The sequence below is a fragment of the Nipponia nippon genome, unplaced genomic scaffold (assembly GCF_047370975.1).
Source record: "Nipponia nippon isolate SJK-2023a ecotype South Korea unplaced genomic scaffold, ASM4737097v1 scaffold_4, whole genome shotgun sequence".
NCBI lineage: Eukaryota > Metazoa > Chordata > Aves > Pelecaniformes > Threskiornithidae > Nipponia > Nipponia nippon.
The window spans coordinates 64,729,734-64,752,162 of NW_028262358.1; the positions used below are offsets into that span (position 1 = coordinate 64,729,734).

Genomic DNA, 22,429 nt, shown 5'->3' on the forward strand with positions numbered 1-22,429 from the left:
CTTTGGGAGCTGTTGGTTTAGAAGCAGTTTAGAACACTGCCTTTTGCTTGGGAACACAGAACAAAGCCTGGCGTTGATAAAGTACACCCAGTCTTTGAGTTTTAGAGAAGTTCTGGTTTGCAAACTGTAATTAGTTACAGAACCTACGCCAACTGAAGTGAGGCATTCATATTCCCTCCCTACCTCTCCCTTCCCAACTCCTCCAGTTTATAAAGGTCGTGGCAGGATTTTGCGCAGTGGTAGCTGCAAAGTCAGTAAGAATGGCATAATCTGCCCTTGCTCAGTATTGGCAAGGTCAGTGATAGAGGATTTGACTTGTTCATGCACACTGAAAATCAGCCCAGCTGGAGAAACATATGCTCTGCATACTGCAAGATACTACAAATAAAATAAAATTCAGTAGCCAGAATCCACATGTGGCTAGAGGGAGTCTTCCTGGCTTTGAGAGATTCTTTTTCATAAGGACTCTTGCTTTCTGCTGACCACCTTCTCTATTCCTTAAGGTAGCACAAACATCAATTGGTATAGATCGCATTCCTGGAAGGTCAACTTCAGCCAGCAGAGATCCCTCTGTCATGTGATACCTCTCCTGTGACAGCAAGTTTGTCCAATTTCTGTTGCATCCCAAGTTTTCTATGAGCAGTATTTTCATTGAATGTTCTTAAAATGGGAGTTGAATTATATCGATCATATGACTTTCCCTTTCACTTCATGTAACTGTAGGAAATCATGAACACAGATTAAACCCTGAAGAATATTAGAGTTCTGATATGTGCCTTTTTGTTGTGGTTTAAGCCCAGTAGATAACTAGAACATTGGGCTAAAACAGGCTAAAACATTAATGAGAAACTATGTCTGCTACTATGTTTGTAACACCAATGGATTCACATGATAATTCTTTAGCTAAAGAAGTCTACAGATGGGCAAGTGAAAAGTAAATGAAATCGCTGAGGTGTTGAAATCAGAGCCTGTATGAAAACAAAATTCTGTTTTGTCTATATTTAAAGTGCGGTTTTGTACAGGTGTGATTTTACAGCAAATAGGCTTAAAGTAGAGCTTGTTGAGACTTTTGATGAGGAAATGGTCAGAAATTTCCAATTAGTTGCAGTTAACCAGAATTTAACTTTGTGGGAACATAGTAATTGGAACAAATCTTTTTTATTATTGTTGCTGTTGTCAGGAAGGTTTCTTGTTTTTAAGATTAAGTTCCAGTAAAACCTGGAAAAGGCTGGTTATTTAGGGGTTTTAAGCATTCATGATGGTCCTCCATGTTCCATTTTGTGGGCTTTTCCAAGGCTGAGGAATTGAACTTGAATCTGCTATATCCAATTCAGAACCTGAATATGAAGGATAATAGGAGGAGGAATTCAGATATTTTGGGTCTTTCTAAATGCCTGTCTTTCTGCAATGAGGTGAAGTCATGAAGCCCACAGTTCTTTTAGAAATAAACTATTTCTGAAAACTTCAAGCATGAATGATTTGCATGCTGTTCCTAAAGGCTCTGATCTGTGTAAAGTAGCATACATATTTAAGGTAGTATGCCTCACAGGTTTGTTTATGAATTTGGCGAGTTTTGTTAATATTTTTCAGTGTTTTGTCTCGTTTGTTAAAAATATTTTAGTTCTATTGAAAATGACATATGAAACAGTGTCTTATGTGGATGACATTGCACAAGAGGGACAGGGATTTATTTATGCTAGCAGCAGAATAGAATGAAAAATGGGCCTTCCATGTACGCCCCAGCATGCTATTTGTGTTAGTATGTGCAGAAAAGGCAGAATTTTTCCTTGTCCTACACTGTTTTGCATTACCTTAGTTAACTAGTCTGGGTGAGGTGGGGATGACAGAGCTCTGTAAATAAAGCCATCTTAGTTTGGAAGCAGTTTAAATAACAATTGTAAAACCACTGTGCAATTTACAAATAGCAAGGTGACCAGTGAAGACATCCACAATTTTGTCTGCAACCATTGCTTTTGCTGATGGAGCAAGTATAAATGGACTCAGCTAGGCAAGATAACTTTTGCAAAACGGCCTGCATTTGCAGCAGAGAGGGGAAGGGATGTGGCCAGAGTCCTCATGCTCCTTCCTGTCTCTAGAGTTACATTTCAGAGCCTAAGGTACTTAAAATACCTATTCCAGATCAATTCTGTTAGATTTTCCTCCTTGAGGACAGGACAAGAGGAGATTGCATGAAAGTTTGATTATCCAGAGAGCCCTCTATCAAATCTCCTATAAAACTGCTCTGCAGGAGGCTGCACTCCAGTTAGGGCTCAGAATAAACCCAGGTCAGTGGTTGGTTGCGAGTGACCCCCAGAGTGACAGCTACTTGCTTGTGTCGACAGGTCTGTGATGTGTAGCATGTCTTTGCTTCCATGTTAGCTCCTGAGTTAGCTTCCTGTATTAGTGACCTGACCTCTTAAAAAAAAACAAGCTTTCTTCATGTAGGTGGGTTCGGTTTATGGTGTTTGTGCAGCTACGGTTTACTGCAGAATCATGCATCGTTTTCATAACTTCATAAGCTACTGATACTCTTTACAGAAATGTTCAAACTTTGGGGTTTCAGGGAGTTACCGGGGACATTGTAGGATATGAATATAGACTATGAAGTGATTACAGCTTGATATAATGACTTCCCCTTGGCTGAGCTGCAATAATTGGTCACATGATCAGTTATTGTGCACTTAAGGTGTATTGAGTGTGCTTTATACCCACATTAGAAAAATAGGCACTACTTCAATCCCACTTCCCAGTGTCCTTGGAAGACCATTGTAAATGGTAGTACACTAGCATGAAATAATTACAGCTGTGCTGACAAAACTGAAGGCAGGTCCTGAACTCCAGACATAGTTACTAATGTTCCTGATGACTTGGGGGCATGATTCTATTTAGAAATGCTAGAAGCTCTAATAAAACCTAACAGGAAAGGGTACAAGACTTAGTGTTTTCCCACTCTTATGTACTTATGGAGTCTTTAGTCCTTAGAGCTCTGAGAACAATCTTCATCCCCATCCTCATTTTATTTTTTCCTTCCCGTACATACTTCAGTTACTGTTTCCCTGTGACAATGTATTATCTTGTTTTAGAATAATCAGTGTTATACATTAAGACAGAATAAAGCAAATCACTTAAAACCAAATTGCTGAAGTTTTTAGATACTTAATTCCAATTAGGTGAGCTCCTGGGCATGGGGCTGCTTTTTACTAAGTTGGAGTCCTTTGACTGGTGTCCTGGATTTGATTCCTGTAGTGAACTGTCACTCTTGGTTAAAGTAGGGATAGCAAGGTGTACAGCACAGCAGGGTTGTAATTTATTTAAAATCTTTAGTGAGTGTGAACTACACTAGTAGCTTTAAAGATGTACTTGCACTCATACAGAAAACTCTAATCTGCTGGATTTATTGCAGCTAGATTAGGTTGCTGTATGTCACAGCTTTTATAAAAGATTGATCCAGGAATGTTTTCTGTAGCGTCTGTCTGTCTTTAGTCAAGTACTTTCAGTCAAAAAGTTCCGCAGAAGGAAAACACATTGAATTGGATTTGAATAAATTGAGGAAGCCTGCCGTCCTCAGGCAAAAGCAGTTTGAACTGGTGTAAGTTTTACAAATAATTCTTGTAGTCCAATAACCTGCTCTGAAGTAACTCTGAAGTTTATTAGATTCCACTCAACTTAATCTGTAACTGGATGTGCTCTTTGTTGACTCACTTGTTCAGCTGGAAACAAGTAGATTTCTTCATAGTTACCCAACCGGTGGCAGCATATGTAAGGTCTTTGACGAAGCATTTCTGAATGGTGACTGTGCTGGTGTTGTATACACTGCGTGTTGGCCATACGAAGCCATAGCTGAGCCTGAGCCTCACGTGGAGCAGACTTTGCGTTTGGTGCGCACAAAGGAATGCTTTGTTGGTTCTGTTTTATCCTGCTTTGGCTCAGGAACGACGAAAATGACTGAAAATCAATAGCTTTGAATCCCCATTGTTAGTTTTACTCCTGTGAACCTTAGGCAGTGACTAAAACCCTATCTGTCCCTTTTTAAGTAAAAGATGGTGGTATGGGGGGGACCTTCACCATTACAGTTAACATTCAGGAGCAGCTGTAGCTGCTGGTTGGAACAGTGCTCTGCTCCTTCTTCCTGTGACAGGTCCCAAGCCTTGCTGTCTGTAAGGCAGGTTTCATTGTACTTGCCTTGCCTGCTTGTCTGGTTCTTGTCCTCAGCAGCACAATGCCGCGGTGTTTGTTGCTCCTGTTGCTGCTGGTGTTTATACCAAGCACGCCCAATGGGTGCTGCATTTCCTGTGGAAGCATTAGACCATAGCTTTATGACATTGGGCAATGTGGTGGGTTTGGCTTGTACCGTAGCACTGAAGGAAACGGTTGCTGCATGGCTATAATGCAGTCTTGTGTGATCCAAGTAAGAAGTGAGGTTCCAAGCTGCAAAGGGGTAATAAGCAGCACTCATTAAATGTATTTTTCCACCCCAGCTTCTGCGTTGTGGCCTTCTTTTTAGGACTCTTGGTTATGTGTTGATTCACCTCACTCTCCAGCTGTAAAGCTGCAACAAGCTTGGTCATGGCCACTTGAGGGTTTAAAGTTTGGTTTTCCAAATGTTAAATAGAATGGAGGTTGAGATGGGAAGACAGCTGATTGTAGGTAACCTGGGAAAGCTTCTCTCCTGTAGCTGGAGTTACTGGTAAGTGTTCCAAAGTAAGACCATCCTCAGTTTCCCTTGTCTCATGCTAGGGATGAATGTGATGGGTGACCTACAGTCCATTCTTCATTTCCTTCTTAGTTAGTTCTTTGCCTTTCAAACATTAGGATTTTACTCAAGGGTTTGTTGTTGGGATTTTTTACCTTTTCTTCTGCAACGATACTATGGTGTTACAGCCTGTACAGTGGTTGCTAATTCTCGGTTGGGGATAACTTTGCCTCTGTGTTCTTAGAGGCAAGAAGTTGTTTACGTTTTGGTCTTCATTGTATTTATTTATTTATTTGTATCTTTATTGTAAGTTTGAAACTTCCTGTGTGATCTTAAACATTTTCATCTTCGAGGGGCAGAACCAGTAGTTATGTCAACATGGATTTACTTGTGGTTAACGGAACAGCTTTGCAGGGGCAGCTGAAAAACAAGGGAAGATGAGAAGAAAGGAGATGAAACTTTCTTCTTTCCCAGCCAGTTAAAAGCCAGCTGTTAAGCAAGGATAGTGTGTGATCCAATATGTGAAATATATTTTTATCTATGGAAAAAATAGTATGTATTGCAGATCTGGCAGGAACATGTGTCTCAAATACTTCTATCTGTTAAAAAATGTACGTATTTCCACTGTAAATCTCACTACTCCTGTAACTCATGTAGAGAAAAGGAGGCCTTTTATATGAGGCAGTATTACTATTTTTTCTGTGCCCTTTTTTTTGTTCTCTTTAACTAGAGGGAGAGCTTCCACTGACTAGAAATGGAACCACTGTTTGGCTTAGTAAAAGTAAACATGAGCTAACTCTTAAATAATTTTCTCTGTAGGAATTCAGGTTAGGTCTTAATTGTTTCTCTGGCTCATCATTAACCGTGTCTGACCTGTTCCTGAGCATGTGACTGGTCTGAGAGTAGCCAAGTAGCTTTCATCAGCTAGTAGCTATGTATTATGAGATCTAGATCAGGAATGCCGCAAAGACAAGTGAAAAGTCTTCCTACTAATACGGTATTGCTTCTTTCTAATACAAGACTCATTTTCAGGTGGAAAAAGTGAGATTCTTTTCTTTTGCATGCAAGACAGCAGTTGCGTGGAGGAAATTCATTTTGCTTGTGTGGTATCATGCACCCTGCTTTCTGCGCTGCCTAGTTCCCAAGGGGGACTCGCCTTCTGCAGAGCCTCGTTGCCAGCCCACAGCTGTCAAGGTGCTGCTCCTGCAGGGTTGCAGCATGAGTCCTGAAAGAGCTGTTGATCTTCATTATATGCAAACATCTACCCTGACCTTCAGCGTAAAAGTGGCTGCAGGAGTCAGCACGCCTCTGAAGGAGGCTGTTGCCATATCCTGGTGACTTTGGTGAAGAACGCCTGCGTGCACATGGTGTGTGCCCTTCTGCAGCTCCTGAGCAAAGTCCAGCAGCTAGCTGTACGTATCCAAGGAATGTGAGGTAAAGTGTCAGACTTTGCACTGAAATGGATTAAAATCATGCACAAGATCCAGTCAGGCTCTGTTACAGGATTGGTAATTCCCAGAAGGACAGGGGGGACCTCTGGTAGTCGTATTACTTCTGTCTTTCAGAGCTCCTTGGGAAGTTGGAAGAATCAGGAAGTGGGGAAAGGAAAACCATAAAGGGTGAGGTAACCTAGGAACCCATCAAAACCGTGCTCTGATCTTTGGTCGCTGACTGTTACCAGTATGTTTACAGTGCAGAGCTAGGACTTTGTGAGCTGGGCCTAAGCGTTTGGCTCTCTGGCACGCTTGAGCATTACTGATGGGTCGGGAGGCACCAAAGCAGCTGCCAGGTGCCTTTATGTGCCAGCCTGAACTCTCTGCACAGGGGTGAAAAGCTGGTTAAACAACTGAGGCAGCACCATTATAAATGCCACCATCAGCAGTGAAACTGGGAATTTAGGGGCCTCTGTTTTATGAAAAGTAATCCCAGGTTTCCAGCAGTTTTGCTCTCCCGCTTCAGTGCCGAGACCCTCTCCCTGCTTGTTTCCCAAATGGGACAGTGGAAGGAGCCAGCAGAGATTTTTCCGCAGTCTAACCTGCAGGAGGAGAGGCTAAGGCTACCCTGCCTTTCCCTTAGGGAAAGGAAGGGATAGTGACTTTTATCTAAGAAGTTTCGAAGCCAGTTTTTGCTTTGAATCAAATTCTGTAAGATCTCTGTGTGTACATGTGAGGGAACAAGACACTTTACCTCTGTGATCCAGGTGGTGATGTCTTAAAGCCTACTTTAAAGTTTGTTTTTATCAGTAAAGCTGTACAAGTTCGTGAGTCTGGAAAAATGTCCAGGGTTTAGGTGGTTTTGTGATTATATGTATAATATTATATCAAATGTTTGAAGGAGTAGTAGCTACAGTAAGAAATGTGTAAAAAAAAAAAAAAAAAAAAAACCAACCCCCCAAAAAAATAAAAACAAGCCAAACGAAAAGAATTATAATACTGTATAAGAAACACATTTTTTAGCCTGTATACACTCTAGCATGTTTATATTAATATGAAGGAGTACAAAGGATGGATTTCTTTAACTCATCAATCTGCAGGTATGTACTGTAAATCAAGATTTCAGGAAGGTCACCTTCTCTGCTCTCTGTGTTACACTGGTCCTACCAACTTGCTTTTGGCTCTTTATGAAGACACATTCAGGAGTGCTGCTGAAGACTGTTGGCCACAACTTACTCTTTTACTGCTCCATCTTTTTTCTGTTTGCTTACTTGAATAAGCAATGTTTCACTTTTCAATGCGATATACTTCATATGAACAAGAAATTGAAAAGAGAAATGATATTTTTTTCTGAATAATATTCTTATTGTGAAAGGAAAATGGTGGAAAATGCTAATTACAGGAAGCCCAGAAAAATTGGTGTCAGTTCAGTCCTTGGGTTTTCCCCTTGAGGTTTGAAAGCCTGTTAGCACTTTGCTATCTTGATGCATACTTACAGACTTCTTGGTAACATGTGCTTTAATTTTGTGCTGAATTCTTGAATCAAAAGACCTGAACTGAGATGAACTTTCCTCTGCCTGGAATTGTATAGCTGACCAGCTACAAGGTGCTGGCTTTTAATTTCCCCTCAATTATCCACCTGTGTTCAGTTTTAGAAGTAGGATAAATATCTAATTAACTTGGAATGCAAATATTTTAAGTATAGGCTTTGTTTCAGGGAATTTTTCAAGTGAGAGCCTTTATTTAAAACACAAACCTGTATTTTCTTTATTTGCAGTTAAATAATGCATCTCTAGGTGGCGGTAGGGACACACCGGTACTTTTCCTGTCTGCAAAACAGCTGTTAACAGGGTGCTTGCAGTTTGTTTTGTTTTTTATTCTCCGCGTAAAAGTACATACAGAGTACCTGAGCACCTTGGCTCATGAATCAGAAGGGAAAGTGCCTTGGAACAAATAAAGGATAATTTGTGTTCAGTTTTATAGATATTAAAACTTAACACTGCTGTAAAGAACACCAGCCAGTTAACTCTTCCTTTGTTTTAAAACAAGATGTTACATTGAACATAAAAAGAAGGCTTAATTACCCAAAGTCGGTGTTTATCAGTACGTGTGACCCGCTCCAGCTGCTGAGGAGCAGCACGGAGGACCTCCTGTCCCTGGCAGGTAGGAGATCCCCACCAAGCAGGGAAGGGCTGGTGGTCAGTGGCAGGTGGCGACTGTAGACAAAATTCAAAAAATTTCACTTTTGTTTTGCTGCTTTTCGCTCAACTAAAACACAAGCTGCGTGAAACCCACCTTACAGTGCTGTTCTCCCCAATAATATTTTTAGTAGCTCAAGTCCACTTAGTTCCTACAAAGACTTCTGTCTTGAAGGATTTGATTTTCATCTCATGCAAAACTTGGGTACTAACTACCCTTTTTTTTTGATATCTTCATTACCTGGGTGTGCACAGAGGGAACTGGTTATAGCAATTATCGACATCATGTCGTTACGTAAAGCAGAGTAGAAAATCCAATATCATCTGAGTCATTGGAGACTCGTTATGAAACAAAGACTAGAATTAGTATTATTACTGAAAATGTTCTAAGGAATTCCAGTTTTATCTAACAGCTTAACATAAGTCACAGGTAACTTTCTTCTTGCAACTGAAGTTCTGTCTGTTACAGATCTCTTCCACGGTATATAGAAAAATATTCTTTTTTTTTTTTTTAATGGTTTTCTTCATTACTTAGAGATGCCTTTTACTGCAGTTTTAACTTTATTTAGGAAAAAAAAGGTAGTGTGCCAGCCCACATGCTGTCCTACTGTCATATTTTCTACTGACTGTGTGGTACACCAGTCTGCCTGGGGAGGGCCACAGAAACACAGGGAAGACAAGTCTACTTCTAGCTGAGGTCAAGCAAAACCAAGTTATTTTGCATATGTATTCTTTTGTTTGAGAAGATGTGAGGGTGTTAAGCTGAGATAAAGCACGTCGAGGATATTAGTTTTGCAATGTGATAAACTGCATATTCTTGAAGCATCTGTCCATTTTTCTCCTTGCTTTCTCATGTGACAGTAAAATAATTACACTGAAAATAAGGCTCAGATGATGTGTCACTTTTTGCAGTTCAAAACTAATATATTTTATGAAATACACTTAAAAGTCACTGGTGGTTTCTGTCTCATGTTTAAAAATGTAAGGATCTCAAAATTACAATTTAAACCTGGACACCTGACTTCCCCCCCCCGCCAATGTGCTGTAAGCCCATGAATGCTTTATTGCTGTCTCTTCATTAATGCACTGGTTCTGAAACATTTGTGTATGATAATGTCATGGCAGTCTTTCGTATGGCTTTCCAAAATGACATGTGTAAAATATGATTAAACTGGAATAAGAATTGTGCTGCTTATTTTAAAAATTAATATTAAAAGGCCCGATTTATACTTATTACAGTGAAACTCTTAACTGATCTTTAAATTGCCTGTTTCTACCTAGACACTTGAATGCGTTCCCATCCTTTATAAGAAACCCAGGGCTTTGTCTTTGACTTGGCAAAAACTATTCACTAGTTGTTCTGGGATTTCTTAAGTGGATTCTTTGTAGTTGGTTGAAAAAGTCTTGAGTATCGGTTTCTGTCAACTGTTATGGCTTTAAAATTGTCAAGCAAAAATGCATAAAATTAAGTGGGAGTTGTCTGTGCCCCATTAAAATTTCTCTTCCTCTTCACAAACAGCTGCCGAAATACAAAGAATACTACATCAGCTTGGAACACCACAAGACACGCCTGAGTTGAGGCAACAGCTGTGAGTACTTCACGTGAAAACGTTTAATTTTATTGCATTGTAAACAATCTCCTGGTAGGTGATGAGTTTTTTTTTTGTTAAGCAGAGTGCTTGATCTCACTGAGAAAGGCAAGTATAGAGGAATGCTTGAAATTTCAATGTTGTGATGCCCTTTTTAAAATTAATTTTGAATAGTCTTTGTAAACTAGAGTCAGCTGGTTTGCCCATGTACATTGCCTGCAGTATCCATACATCTGTAAAACCTACGCTGTATGTCAGCAAAGGGAAAGGGGCAGGACTGGAAAGCAGTATCACTGTTTTAAACACCCACACCCCTCCACCTCAGTCAACTCTTCAAATCTATCTGTGTAAGTTTCACAAGGTAATGAATATATTGGGGTTTTTTGGTGAGATGTGATGTTGGGGGAGAGAACTTTTTAGTCATGAAAGCTACAGTAAGGGATGGCATTATAGAATAAACATGTACCAAAAATACTGAAATAGCAGAAGTGAAATAAGGCTTCAAGGCAGATGCTGTGCTGTAGTTCAGTCACCTGAAGGTGGACTTTCATTAATATGCCACTAGCAGAGACAGTCAGCTGCTCTCCACTTCCCTGCACAGTCTAATGAACCGATACATTTTTTTCCATTAACCTCCTTTACCACATTAATCTCAGCATCATAAATGCATGTAAGCGACATGTTGTGCTAACTCTGTGGGTGAGAAAGCTGGCAGGCTTCAGTGTGGTTAATGCCGCACTGTGGCCATTGAACAGTAGGAGGAGGTGTGTATTGGACCAAAGGCATCACATTCATTTTGTGTGAACAGCCAGATTGCTTTATGCTAGCCCCAGTTCAGGGCCCATAACATTAGCCAGGTATAATCCACAGTGGATGTCCTACTGGACACTGTGAATAGGTGAAGATCAACATATGCAGTTTATGCAATAACCAGACAGGATCTAGGCATAAATTCACAACTAAACAGGATAGAAGCTGTTGTGAAGGACATGTTCCAGTCGCTTTCTGGAGGTAATCTATATGGTAACCTTCCTTGAGTTTTCATCTGTCCCTTTTTCACTTATCTGAACATTTGGCCCTTCCTTTCATGTTGGTATGTATCTGAAGAGTTATTTGATTATTTTAAATATTGATGTTGATTGTTTGCTAATAGCTTTCCAGATAAAACCTTTTTATATACACTGGGGAGGAGGAGGATGCAAAAGCAGGTAAAGAATTTGAGTTGCTCCAGGAAAAAAATATGAACATTGGTAAAGGAGTGTGTGATAATATCAGAAGCAAAGAGACAAAAAAAACCCCCAGAAATAGCAGTGCTGTTGAAGAAGAGGCGCTTTTTTTAAGCACTGTTAAAGCTATTAGTAAATAATGAAGTTCTCAGCTAAGTTCGCAGCTACTGTATCATGGGAGAGTATAAATCTCTTTGGATAAGCTTCCCAGTAACTATCAAGAATTGACCTTTCATGAACTGTGGTATCCAAGCCACAGTATGTTCTTCCACACAGAAAAAACTTGGTCTTTTCTACAGTTATTCTGAACTCAGAAATGACCAGGTGTTTCCAACTATTGATAGCCTCAAAAGCACTATGAAAAACATGTTTAGATATTCATTATAACTAGAAACCTATTGCTGCACATTAGGAAAATAGAAAAAAACTAAAAAAAAAAAAAAAGTGAGTAGTGAGATGCTGCCACGCTAGAGGAACACACCTTCTTCAGCATCTGTCTGCCTCGAATCCATGGTGTCACACCTTTACAGTGAAGAACAGATTAAAGATGGCTTTGTGCACTTTAGAGAAGCATTTAGTACTGCTGCTTTTCTGAGAATCAGTGAAATTCAAACAAAGTAACCCAATGGTCTCTAATGAAACTTTGCATTTGGTTTTAGGCAACAGAAGCAGCAATACACCAACCAGCTTGCCAAAGAAACTGACAAATACATTAAAGAGTTTGGATCTTTGCCTGCAACAAGTGAACAGGTATAAAACCAAAAAGCATGGCTTGTTTGACTGTCATGTTGGCTCATGTAGAGTATTTGAGTGACTTCAGTTCTGCATACCTATTTTTGTGCTCCTCACCAGGCTTTCAAAGCGCTGTTTAGTGAGTCAACACATTTGCACAACAGGGACACTTATAAGAATATTTTATTGCAGTCCAGACTTGTTCCAAAGTTGTTTTTATGTATCAGGAATGAGGAAGTTTGACTGAAATGGTAGGAATCAAGACAGAGCGCTGTGCCTGTGATTTCAGTTAGCTGGGCACTTTGTAATCCATTGCAGTCTGACTCCGCAGGCACTCTAACTGCTTCCAGGGTCAAGGAATTGTGTGCCAAAACCGCTTGCAGGGCAGGTGGCCAGACCTGTTCACCCCCTGTCCAAATAATTTGATTATTCACAGTGAATCTGTTCTACATCGCTCAGATCAGCATATATGCTATGTCTTGTCCACGGGCTTTTCCTTTGTTAAGAGGAGTGGACAGGACCTGTTACTAAAACAACTTGTTCAGTCTTTAAACTGCTTCTTTCCCATGTCTGTGTAAAATCTCAGCAGGAGGTAACATGTGAAGTGGCTGTTGTCATTAGCACACTCCTGCCTGCCATCCTATGGTTTCTTATCTGGCAAAATCTGTCACTTAAATAAGGGAAGAGCAACAGGATCCCAGAAGACATGGATGTCACTCAAACACCTTGCCTGGTCTGTGGCTGGTTACCAAGGAGCCTATAGGAAAACGAGTTGTCCTGAAACACTAAATTCAAGTGGCAGGCCAGGATCCACGTGTTCTCATCCTGTCAAGTTGTAAACTTCTAATAGAGGTGTTAAAACTTGGTCTTGGTATATAACCTCTAGTTCAGGCAAATTATGTTTGGTTTTTTTTTTTTATGGTTTCTCTGTTTCTTTATCTTGGAGCTGAAACGTTGGTGGTAAGATGTTTTACTGTTTAATTTTACTCTTTCTATCACAAGCATCTTCATCAAAGCTATCTCCCAATGAAATGCATAAATAGCAGATTGATGAATGGCAAATTATAGCCTCTCAGAAATTTGGATGGAAGGGTTGATGTAATGTATACGTTTACGGAAATGCGGTGGAGGCTCTCTGGAGTGCCCAGTATTCCTCTTCCCTCCCCTACATCTTAAAAAAAAAAAAAATTCTGAAAGGTTAAAACAGGTATTTTTGTACCAGTTCTTAAGCACTAGGGAGGATGTGAACTCACTTCTGTATGCAGCTCAATATGTATTTCCAGCTTTTATGTAAAATACATGTGAAGTGCCCTGCTCTTTCTTTTCTGCACCCTTCCTCCCCATTCAGTCACCTTTGCATATTTTAACATCAAAATATTTCACACTTAAACAGTAGTTTTTATAATCAACAGATAATAAGGCAGGTAGAAGGTTTTTTGTCCCTGCCAGTTTCTTACTTCCAGCTGTTAATTGAAACTAAATACATCAGTTTCCTCTTTAAATGCCTTAAATTGTGGCAGAGTTATGTGATCCCAGAGGGAAGGAAGGTTTGTCCATGCAGTTGCAAATCGTTTTGCAGACAGCCTTCCTTTACACCTATTTAGAAAAAAAGAGTATATGCCTCAGCATTGAGCAGCCTGGAAATGGCAGAGCCTTGAAAAGCGTGAGCTCATTTGACTTGGTAAAACTTTTTCTCCTATAGCGTCAAAGGAAAATACAGAAAGACCGTCTTGTGGGGGAGTTCACCACAGCACTAACAAATTTCCAACGACTCCAAAGGCAAGCTGCTGAGAAAGAAAAAGACTTTGTAGCCAGAGTAAGAGCCAGCTCAAGGGTATCTGTAAGTATCGGAAAATGAGTCATTATACTCTGATTACAGTAGTGGTGCTGGATGTCAAACTTGCCTCCATGATGCTACTTACAAAAGCCCATATCTAACTTCAAATACTGCAGAATGTGTGCGATATGATTATATATAAGTATACAATTATAAGCTTTCTTTGCTCACTTTTATGCATAGCTGAATTATGCAGTTCGTTTTATAGTAAAGGCTGAATTAAGCTGTGATGAACCCTCACTGAAAACTGTTACTTTTCCCTTGCCTTTGTCACACAAAGGCATGAAGTGCCCTTGGGTTCATTGCAAAAGCAATTTTTAGTAGATTTTGCAATGCTTTTGCTGGACCTTTAGATATCGACAGATTTTTTCCTACAGAGAGGAATCACTTGCCAGATTTCTATGCAGTATTAAAGAGCTTGAGATCTTGAGCTTTTCCTTGTTAACATATCCATTTTGCTCTTTTATTCTGTGCCAAGTACACATTCCTGTACTTGTAAATTTTAGCAAGCAGTTACTGAGCTGAATGTTTTTGCTTGTGTTTCAGCTTTATGCATGCATAAAGCAAAATCGGGATGAGAACATTTTGAATCATGTTTCAGTTTGAAGTTGACTTACTATAAACCTTGTAATATTGACTCATTACAGAAAAGCTGACAGTGCTCCTTTTAGGGCCATAATGTTTTTATTTATTTTTTTAAACACTGATCATGTAGGGTGGTGCTCCTGAAGATAACTACAAAGAAGGAACACTTGTGTCTTGGGACAGGTAGGCTGAATTTGTTAATAAGTCTTAACCTAGCTCAGAATAATAAATGGCCTGCAGGGAAGCCAGCTGCTGATATTTTTGATTTTTCTTTTTAATTTTTTTTTCTGATTAATTGCCTTTTCTCGGAGGGAGTTGGGATAGGTTGCTCAGTCAGGCTTTCTTCCATAGGGCAAGTGTAGAGAAGAGGCTTTTTGGTGGGATAGGTGAGAAGAAAAAGGAGCAGTTCACATCATCTCCCCCTTTTTTCCCCACGCCTCAGCTTCAGTCATTTCCTTAAGCTGCCCCAAGTCTGTGTCTGAGCTTTGTGGGACCCAAACTTAGGTAAGCACAGTCCAACCTGTGAACAGAGGAAAACTGTTAAGCTGTGATAAAAGGGTCCAGTGTTTACTGGGGTCCCCAATTGCTTTCATAGTCTCCAAGAACTGCTTCTCAGTCTCAGATTCTGTTTTGTTGGCTAGCTTGCTTTTGCCTCAGATGGATATAAACTCTGCTGTTTATAATTCAGAAGAAACTTTGCCCTTGTATTCATAGTTGGAATTTCCAATCCACTAAACCAATGCTGTATGCAACTTTGCTACAGCAGCAGCTTCCTACACTAAAGGTGTGACTGTTAGACCTTCCCTGTTAGCTAGACAGGCAAGGGTAAAAATGTGCATTTTATTAACTGATAACGTAAAGTATGTGCTATGTATTTAACTGTTGTTTTGTTCTTCGGAGTTATTTCTCATCATGCCTGCTCAATTCTGGGTGGTTTTTTTTTGTTTGTTTGTTTGATAGTCAACCGCAAGCACAAGTACAAGATGAAGAAATTACAGAAGATGACCTCCGTCTTATTGAGGAGAGGGAATCCTCCATTAGGCAGCTTGAGGTATGTACAAGTGGTTTTACAGCAGAATATGCTTTTAATGTTTCCAGAGAAAAAACATTTTGTAGTGGCTTGAGCCTTAATTGCAGACATTAATCTTGAGGGGTTAGGGTTTGTTTGTGGGTGTGTGTTTTTTCCCCTCAAAACTACAAATATTGCCTTTAGATGGTATGTCAAATGTGCATTAGAAATCTACTGTGTGAAAGGCATGTTTTGATACTGTGTTTAACTTCAGTGGTTCAGTTATGGAATAAGAGAGTGCTCATGTAATTGCATGAAAAAATATATATCCTTTGTTTTCCAATATAGTGGTCATAGTACGCAATCTTTTTTAACAGTGACTATAAAAGAAGCAAATTCATACCTTTCATCCCAGGTATTCCCAATGTATTGTTCATCATCTTCATTTTGTAAGCAGCTTTTTTGAACACTTCTTCTGGAAATACTGAGATGCTATGTTTCATTCAAACTTCCGTAGTTAAGGGCTTGTCAAAAAGTTAAAAGCATTTAAAAACAAGATGTTAACTACACAAAAAATTGTCACGTGATGAAATACTGACATCAAGAGACTTCTGTGAAGACAAAATGAATTTTTCCAGACAGTCTGGAATCCACATCTCTACCATCAACAAGAAAGATGCTGGAACTGGGGTTTGTCAGGAAACCTTGCTGATGCATGTGGCAAAATCCATTCTATGTATAAATTTTGCAATAATCTTTTCCTTGCCACCCATACGTTAACATACAGTGAATTGAACTAAACATGTATCAGTCATTAGTTGAGAAGAGATCATATGCACAGTGGTAACGTGACATCTGTCACTTCTTCATAACCGGATGGCAATAGGATAATGTTATACAGGTGCAGCAGCCTGGCCATATTATAGAGGTAATTTCTGTAAACTGTGCTGCTTGTGAAATTTGTGTGCATTTAATTTAATAGATGTACTAAAACTAATGCAAAATACTTTCTGCATATGCTTTTATTCATTTGGGTTAAAGGGATAGCTTTTAAGCAAATTTGGCATAAGCCTGCCCCTTCAGTTAAACTAATACACTCTGTGTATAGACAAGCCCTCAGCAATGAGAGATCCTGTTTGTGATGTGTTATGAAGTGTACTTTGTTCACATCCTCATCTTCAGTTTGTTTGATTATAATAAACTTGCTCTCATAATACAAAAAAAGCGTTCCAAATAAGCATATTAAAGTGGGGGGTTTTTATCCTATAGTGTAAAGAGTCATGGATGTGTACTTGGGAGGAGAAGGAGCAGTATTTGTATCTAAATGCACAGAGATCCTGGAATATGTCATGTCAATTAATGTGCTGATTGTTTCCTTGCAGGCAGATATTATGGACATCAATGAAATTTTTAAAGATTTGGGAATGATGATTCATGAGCAAGGTGATATGATAGGTAAGTCCAACTCAATTTTTCTCTGAAAAATTTTATTCTATCTCTCTGCAGCAATGTAGAACTTCCTTTTGCTGGAAAAATTCCTGTAATGAAAATATCAATGCTAAAGCAAATCAGGTACAACCTGACAATGGGTAGACTGGCTGAGGTGACTGGGAATACATTAAGAAAGTGTGCTTAAAGTGTAATTTTAAAAAATTATGTAGTTTTTAATGTGTATAAAATGTGTTTAAAAATAGTTTTTGGAACTATTTGTACATAAAATTGGAGTTCATGTTTTACTGTATTGACTAGTGATAAAAGTGTGCAGATTCAGCAAAGGTTCCTGCTTTACCCTCCATGCAGACAAGCTTATTCTTCCGATGAAATGTGATTGGAAAGTGCATTTTCTGAGTCTACTGTTAAATCATGCTGTTGTCTGTGCCCAGCATATATTTGCAGGGCTTTTTTCTATCACCTTGCCCCATTATCTGTTCAAGATCCCATCATATTTTCCCATGGGGGAAAAAAAAAAAATCTCTGTCAGTATGATAGAATACCAAACTGGAGTCATGCCTCTTGGGATGTTTTGTGTGTCTGTTTTCTCTGATTTCATAGGCGTTAGGGCTTTTTTAGTCTGAGCAAAGGGCAGTCAGTAGCAAGTTGGAGGACAGAAAAGTACTGAAAGTTTCTACCCCAGTCAGTTTCTAAGGCTCAGTGCTGCTTCTAAAGCAGGGGAGCTGTTGCTGACATGAATTCAGCCACTCATTGCCTGGGCAGTTTGAAAATGAACTCAGGGATAAGTATAAGATGAGTCAAACTTCCATAATGCAAGGTATAAAACTTTGGGTATTGATGAAGACACCAGCAGTTGAGGGGCAGTTATTACATATACTCTCAAGTGTATTTCGGCATTCCAAACCTTTGGCTGGGTTATGACTAACCAAAATTTGAAATCTTTCCTTTTAAAATAAAGACAGCATAGAAGCCAATGTGGAAAATGCAGATGTACATGTGCAGCAAGCAAACCAGCAGCTGTCAAGAGCAGCAAACTACCAGGTAATGCTGACTACCAGTTGTGTGTAACTGTTCTTTCTCAGTAGTCCTGACTTGCGCTTACTTACACAGTTCAGATTTTGTTTATCAGTTTCCTCAAGGCTTGGAGACTTAATTAAAGATTTATGTTAGACTACGATGGTATTTCTAGGTCACTATAAAACAAAAGTCAGTGACCTCTGAAAACTTTGGGTTTCCTGTAAAATTAGCCAAGCTGTTTCAGAGCACCTGGAGTTATACCTTTATTTAAAAACAAACAAACAACCCCCTGCTTATATAGCTCAAGAAGTAAAAAGTTCCTGTGTACAGAGAGTGAGCCTCTAAAGATGACTGGAGGAGTAGGGAAGATAGGCAGGGAAGTCTTTTGAAGATGCTGCCAGCTAGCATCAACTTTTGCTGTTCAAAATCTTCTCAAAGCTGTATATATCCAGCTTCTGTTAATTGCTACTCTGATGCTAAAAATGTATTTCAAACTCTCAAACTTTTTTGAAAAGCCTTTTAAATATCTTTAAATGCCATTTCTTTGTAACATTTTGGAACTTATTAGAAATAATCTTATTAGTAATAAATCTTCCCTCTTTAGTCAGAGTTAGTCCTTGAGACTTTTTTTTTAATCCTCTTATGTGTGTTAGTAGTAGCCAGGACAGTAAATCAGTGACAAAATATCTGATTTCAGAAGTGGGAGAGGGGAAAGGGGTAGATGCAATCTTGAACTGTATTCTAGATGGCACTAATTGGCACATTAAGTAGGGTTGATGACTCCTATTTTGATACTGACAAAGTTCAGGAAAAAAATAGTAGTAGTCAAAATTTTCTGTGGAAGGTGTTAATTTAAAATTTCAACCAGAAAACTAACAACTTCATGCTTTATCTTGAGGAGGAAAGGATGAATATCTTCTGATCTCAAAGGAAGGTTATCGAGACAAACTTCTGTTCAGTGGGTCTTGCAGCAGAGACCAACTACTCCGTAGAGTTGGCCTGTGTTTGAAAGGATTGTGTCGTTTGCTTCGGATTTGAACTTTCCTTTGCTTGAAGACTCATCCTTGTTCCGAGATGCTGAAAAATCATTTCCACTTTCAGCAGACTTATTTTAATTTCAGCAACTATTATGTCTGTATGCTCTGACCCCCTCAAGGAAGTGTTAGAGGTTGAGGCCTGCTGGCAGGGATGAGGCCACACATGGCTGGTACCCTCACAACTCCTGTTTGTGGTTGGACGAGGTATGCATCACCCATCTGCCACGTGGGGTGCAGTCACACAGCAGAGCTGCTTGGGCAAAGCCAGGCTACTCTCCTTTCTTTCCCCCTTTACCACTGCTGCTTCAGCAGTCATAGAAATGATGATCAAGTGTATGAGGAAATAAGATCTTCATGTCTTTAGTCCACTAGCTTTCTTAAGTAGTGTTACGGGGAAAATGTTTTGACTTCAATGCAGTTGTTGGCAAGAGGTTGTCTCCAGGATAAAAAAGGAAGAGACTGGGACTGTAAGGAAGGGATCTGGCCACATATTAAATAAGAAGGAAGATACTCTAGCAAACGGATTGAGTTCTAGCAAGTCAAATGATGACATGAAGGAATCTTAACCTGACAATGGGAGAAGTGACAGTGAGATACTAAAACTAGAAGAAGAGAATAGTTAAGACAAGAAACTTGGTAGCGTGAGTGGTACTGGGCAGAGAACTGGCAGCTCCACTGAAGAACTGCCACAGATGTAGTTCTGGGGGGGGGGAAAAAACAAAAAAACACCCAGGCAGAAGAACCTCTGCCAAACAGAGCAAAGCGTGGCTTTGCTTCTGGAGCTGTGGCCTCAGATCCTGAGATTTTAGTGTTATTGTCCCTTGGCTATCAGCAAAAGCCTGTGAAACCCACTGGTAATTTCCTTTCCTGCTGTGAAGGAAACCTTCAGATTCCATATCCTTCAGATAAAGGATGACAGACTGCTGCTAGTCTTGGGTGCTCTGGTATCTCAAGTTACAGACCTGTATGGGAGATGTGAAAGTTCTGGACATAATCATAACTTACACATTATTGTAGTGACATCTACATCACTGGGTCTCTAGCGAGGTCTTTTTATATTTTTTTTTAATTTCTCTTTTCATTTTTTTTTAAGAGTAAGCTGTACCTAAGAAACTTGACAAAAACAACTTTAAAATAACTCTGTGAATAGATGCAAAGTCAATCTTCCAGAAGTCTAAAATTGCAGTCCTTTGTCCCCATCTGTATATACATCAATAGTCTTTAAATATTTTTTTTTCTAGCAGACCATTTCTGCCTCCTCTACTGTGCAGATTGATTGTCCGTTTTCCTCTGTACATGGTCGCCTGCTCTCTCACGTTTTCTTTCCCCCGGTGTCCTAATTACATTCATTCATTACGTTACTGCATTCTCTTTCATTAGTTTATTATGTATGCCAGAAAATACCACTGAAATCATTCTGTTGAATAATATAGCCGTAAAAGTCAGTTGTGGATAACTTAGTTCTTTTTTTCTTGAACAACTTTATATGACTTGTTGTTAGTGAGGACACAATTTATTTAGATTGCACAAGCAGTAGGACCATAAAAGCATTTGAGTAGTGTTCTGATGTGGCGGTGCAGTTTTCAGTCAACTTGTTTTTTTCTCTATTGGCAGCAAAAGTCCCGAAAGAAGATGTGCATCCTCATTATTATACTTGCTGTTGGAGTATTGCTTCTTGGAATCATCATATGGTTATCTACAAAATAAGTCTCTGGAGGAAGCGTTGTAACTGGTATTTAAATTATGAAAGGAAATCCCTAGTCATGGTTTGCTCATTGTGAAGCTGAGTAAAATAATGGTTCTGTACTTCGTCACACTTACCTTTTTTATAAGACTTTTTGTTTTAACTTGAGAAGTAACGTTTTCAGTACTACCGTCAGTATAACTGCCTGCCCTCTTGGGTGTGGGTGCTGTCTTACCAGAAAAAAAAACAGTCAAGGTCATAAAATGTTCCGTTAACTTAAACATAAAAAACTCTTTAAGGTTTAGGGGGCTAATCAAAATCCTGATAATTTGTTTTGACGGGGCGGGTAATTATCTTTTGGGATATTGCGAAATGTTGCTGCCAAAACAAACTCCTGAATTGTTGCTTGAGGCAACAAATTCACATCTCAGAATTTATTTTAAAGTTAGAAATGTCTTTCTGTCTTTCCCTTCCATCCCACTCACCTGCCCATTTGATATGGGTGGTTCAAAAATAAAATGTAGGTTGCTGAAGTTGGTGTGATCTCTCTTTTATAACTGAAGCCTTTGAATTAAGCCTTCAGTTTACTTGAAATCTTTTAGATGCTTCGTATATCTCTGTATCTGGCATTGAGTATGGTTATGCCTGGAAGCCTCCTGCAAAGGTACGTAGGGTGGATGATGTAATTACGTGGATATTTTGTTTCAGTTCTTGCATTAAGAAATATTGTGTTTTATGTGCACACATCTGGTATCTTTTCATCTGAAGTGTGCATCAATGAGCTTGGCTAGATGAAAATAAGCTCTAGTCTGTGAATTCTTAGATTTACTGGGAAGAATAGAATATTCCCAACTTCCTAACTGCACTTGAGTGTCACTGTTCTGAAACTGCTGTGATTCAGTTTCCACGAACAGGTAAAGTTGTATGTGAGGTCTTTCATACAGCTGAAGAAAATAAGATTACAAGTTCAATTCCAAGTTCAACAGTGGTATTTGAAATGAAGTTGAAATCGGTTGAACTGATTCAAACTGTTCAAGGCGTTTGATGCTTATAGCCTTTAAAATGACCTTTTTCCTTTTGTTCCATTTTTTACTAATATATTAAAAATGTAACGACACTTTTTTGCCAATTAATCTATTTGCCTTTTTAATTGATCTTGGTGAACTAATCTGAAAAGTGTACAGATGAAAAAGTCCCTTAATCTGTCTTTTATAAAGTTATTGTACACTAGACTGATAGAGAATGCACTGCTTACATGGTGAGCTATGAAATATTATTTGGGAACAATCTAACTGTAAGCATAAATGGACTGCAGAATTGTAACCATGCAACCAAAATAAAGGTCTTTTAAAGAGTACGTTTTTCTAGTAGTTGCTTTTTTTCAGAATCTGTCTTTACAAGCACAGCTGTCATCTTTGCTTTTATGTAAAAGATTGAAACTTCTCTGAACAACTCCAGAGAATTTCAGCTGTGCTGGCTCGTCAGCCCAGAGAGACCTCAGTTCCTGTGGTGCACTTCACATCATTAATGAAAACGCTCCAGGATCTTGCATTCCCACCTGTGTGAGCCTGGTCTCGGGAGGAAAGGTTGCTTCGCTTTGTGTGGGTGCTGGGGGTAGACTGTTACTACCTCCCCTTTGGCATCGCATGAAACTTTTGAGGGATGGGAATCCATGGTGCAGGGAGGAGGCTTGTGCTGCTGTATTTGGATTCCCGAAAGCAAGTCCTGTGAAACTGCCTGATTGTGTTCTCTGTAACATGGAAAACACCTCTGAGATTGAAAGGGGAATTTAATTTTCATGTAAGTTGCAGTATGGACTCTTGTGTGTTGAGATCCCAGCTGCTGTGTTCTTGTGGCTGCCTTTGTGCTGAGAGTGAAGCTGGGACTCCATTACCCTTACTTGTTAAATAACCATCAGATATGCTTTGGGCCACTAC

The 22,429-nt window shown here is 39.3% G+C and overlaps 1 protein-coding gene across 4 annotated transcripts in view; it reads left to right on the forward strand.

The window, feature by feature from the left end:
• STX7 (syntaxin 7) overlaps positions 1–21,849 on the forward strand; it is a 35,000-nt gene extending 13,151 nt beyond the window's left edge. For all 4 annotated transcript variants that reach the window (XM_087776843.1, XM_087776844.1, XM_087776845.1 and 1 more), the window contains 8 exons: positions 9,844–9,913; positions 11,799–11,889; positions 13,574–13,711; positions 14,424–14,476; positions 15,254–15,344; positions 16,685–16,757; positions 17,713–17,795; positions 20,423–21,849. In XM_087776843.1, coding sequence (XP_087632969.1) covers positions 9,844–9,913; positions 11,799–11,889; positions 13,574–13,711; positions 14,424–14,476; positions 15,254–15,344; positions 16,685–16,757; positions 17,713–17,795; positions 20,423–20,515 — 692 coding nt within the window. In that variant the 3' untranslated portion in view covers positions 20,516–21,849. The remainder of the gene's footprint in view (positions 1–9,843; positions 9,914–11,798; positions 11,890–13,573; positions 13,712–14,423; positions 14,477–15,253; positions 15,345–16,684; positions 16,758–17,712; positions 17,796–20,422) is intronic.
• The last annotated feature ends 580 nt before the right edge of the window (positions 21,850–22,429 follow it).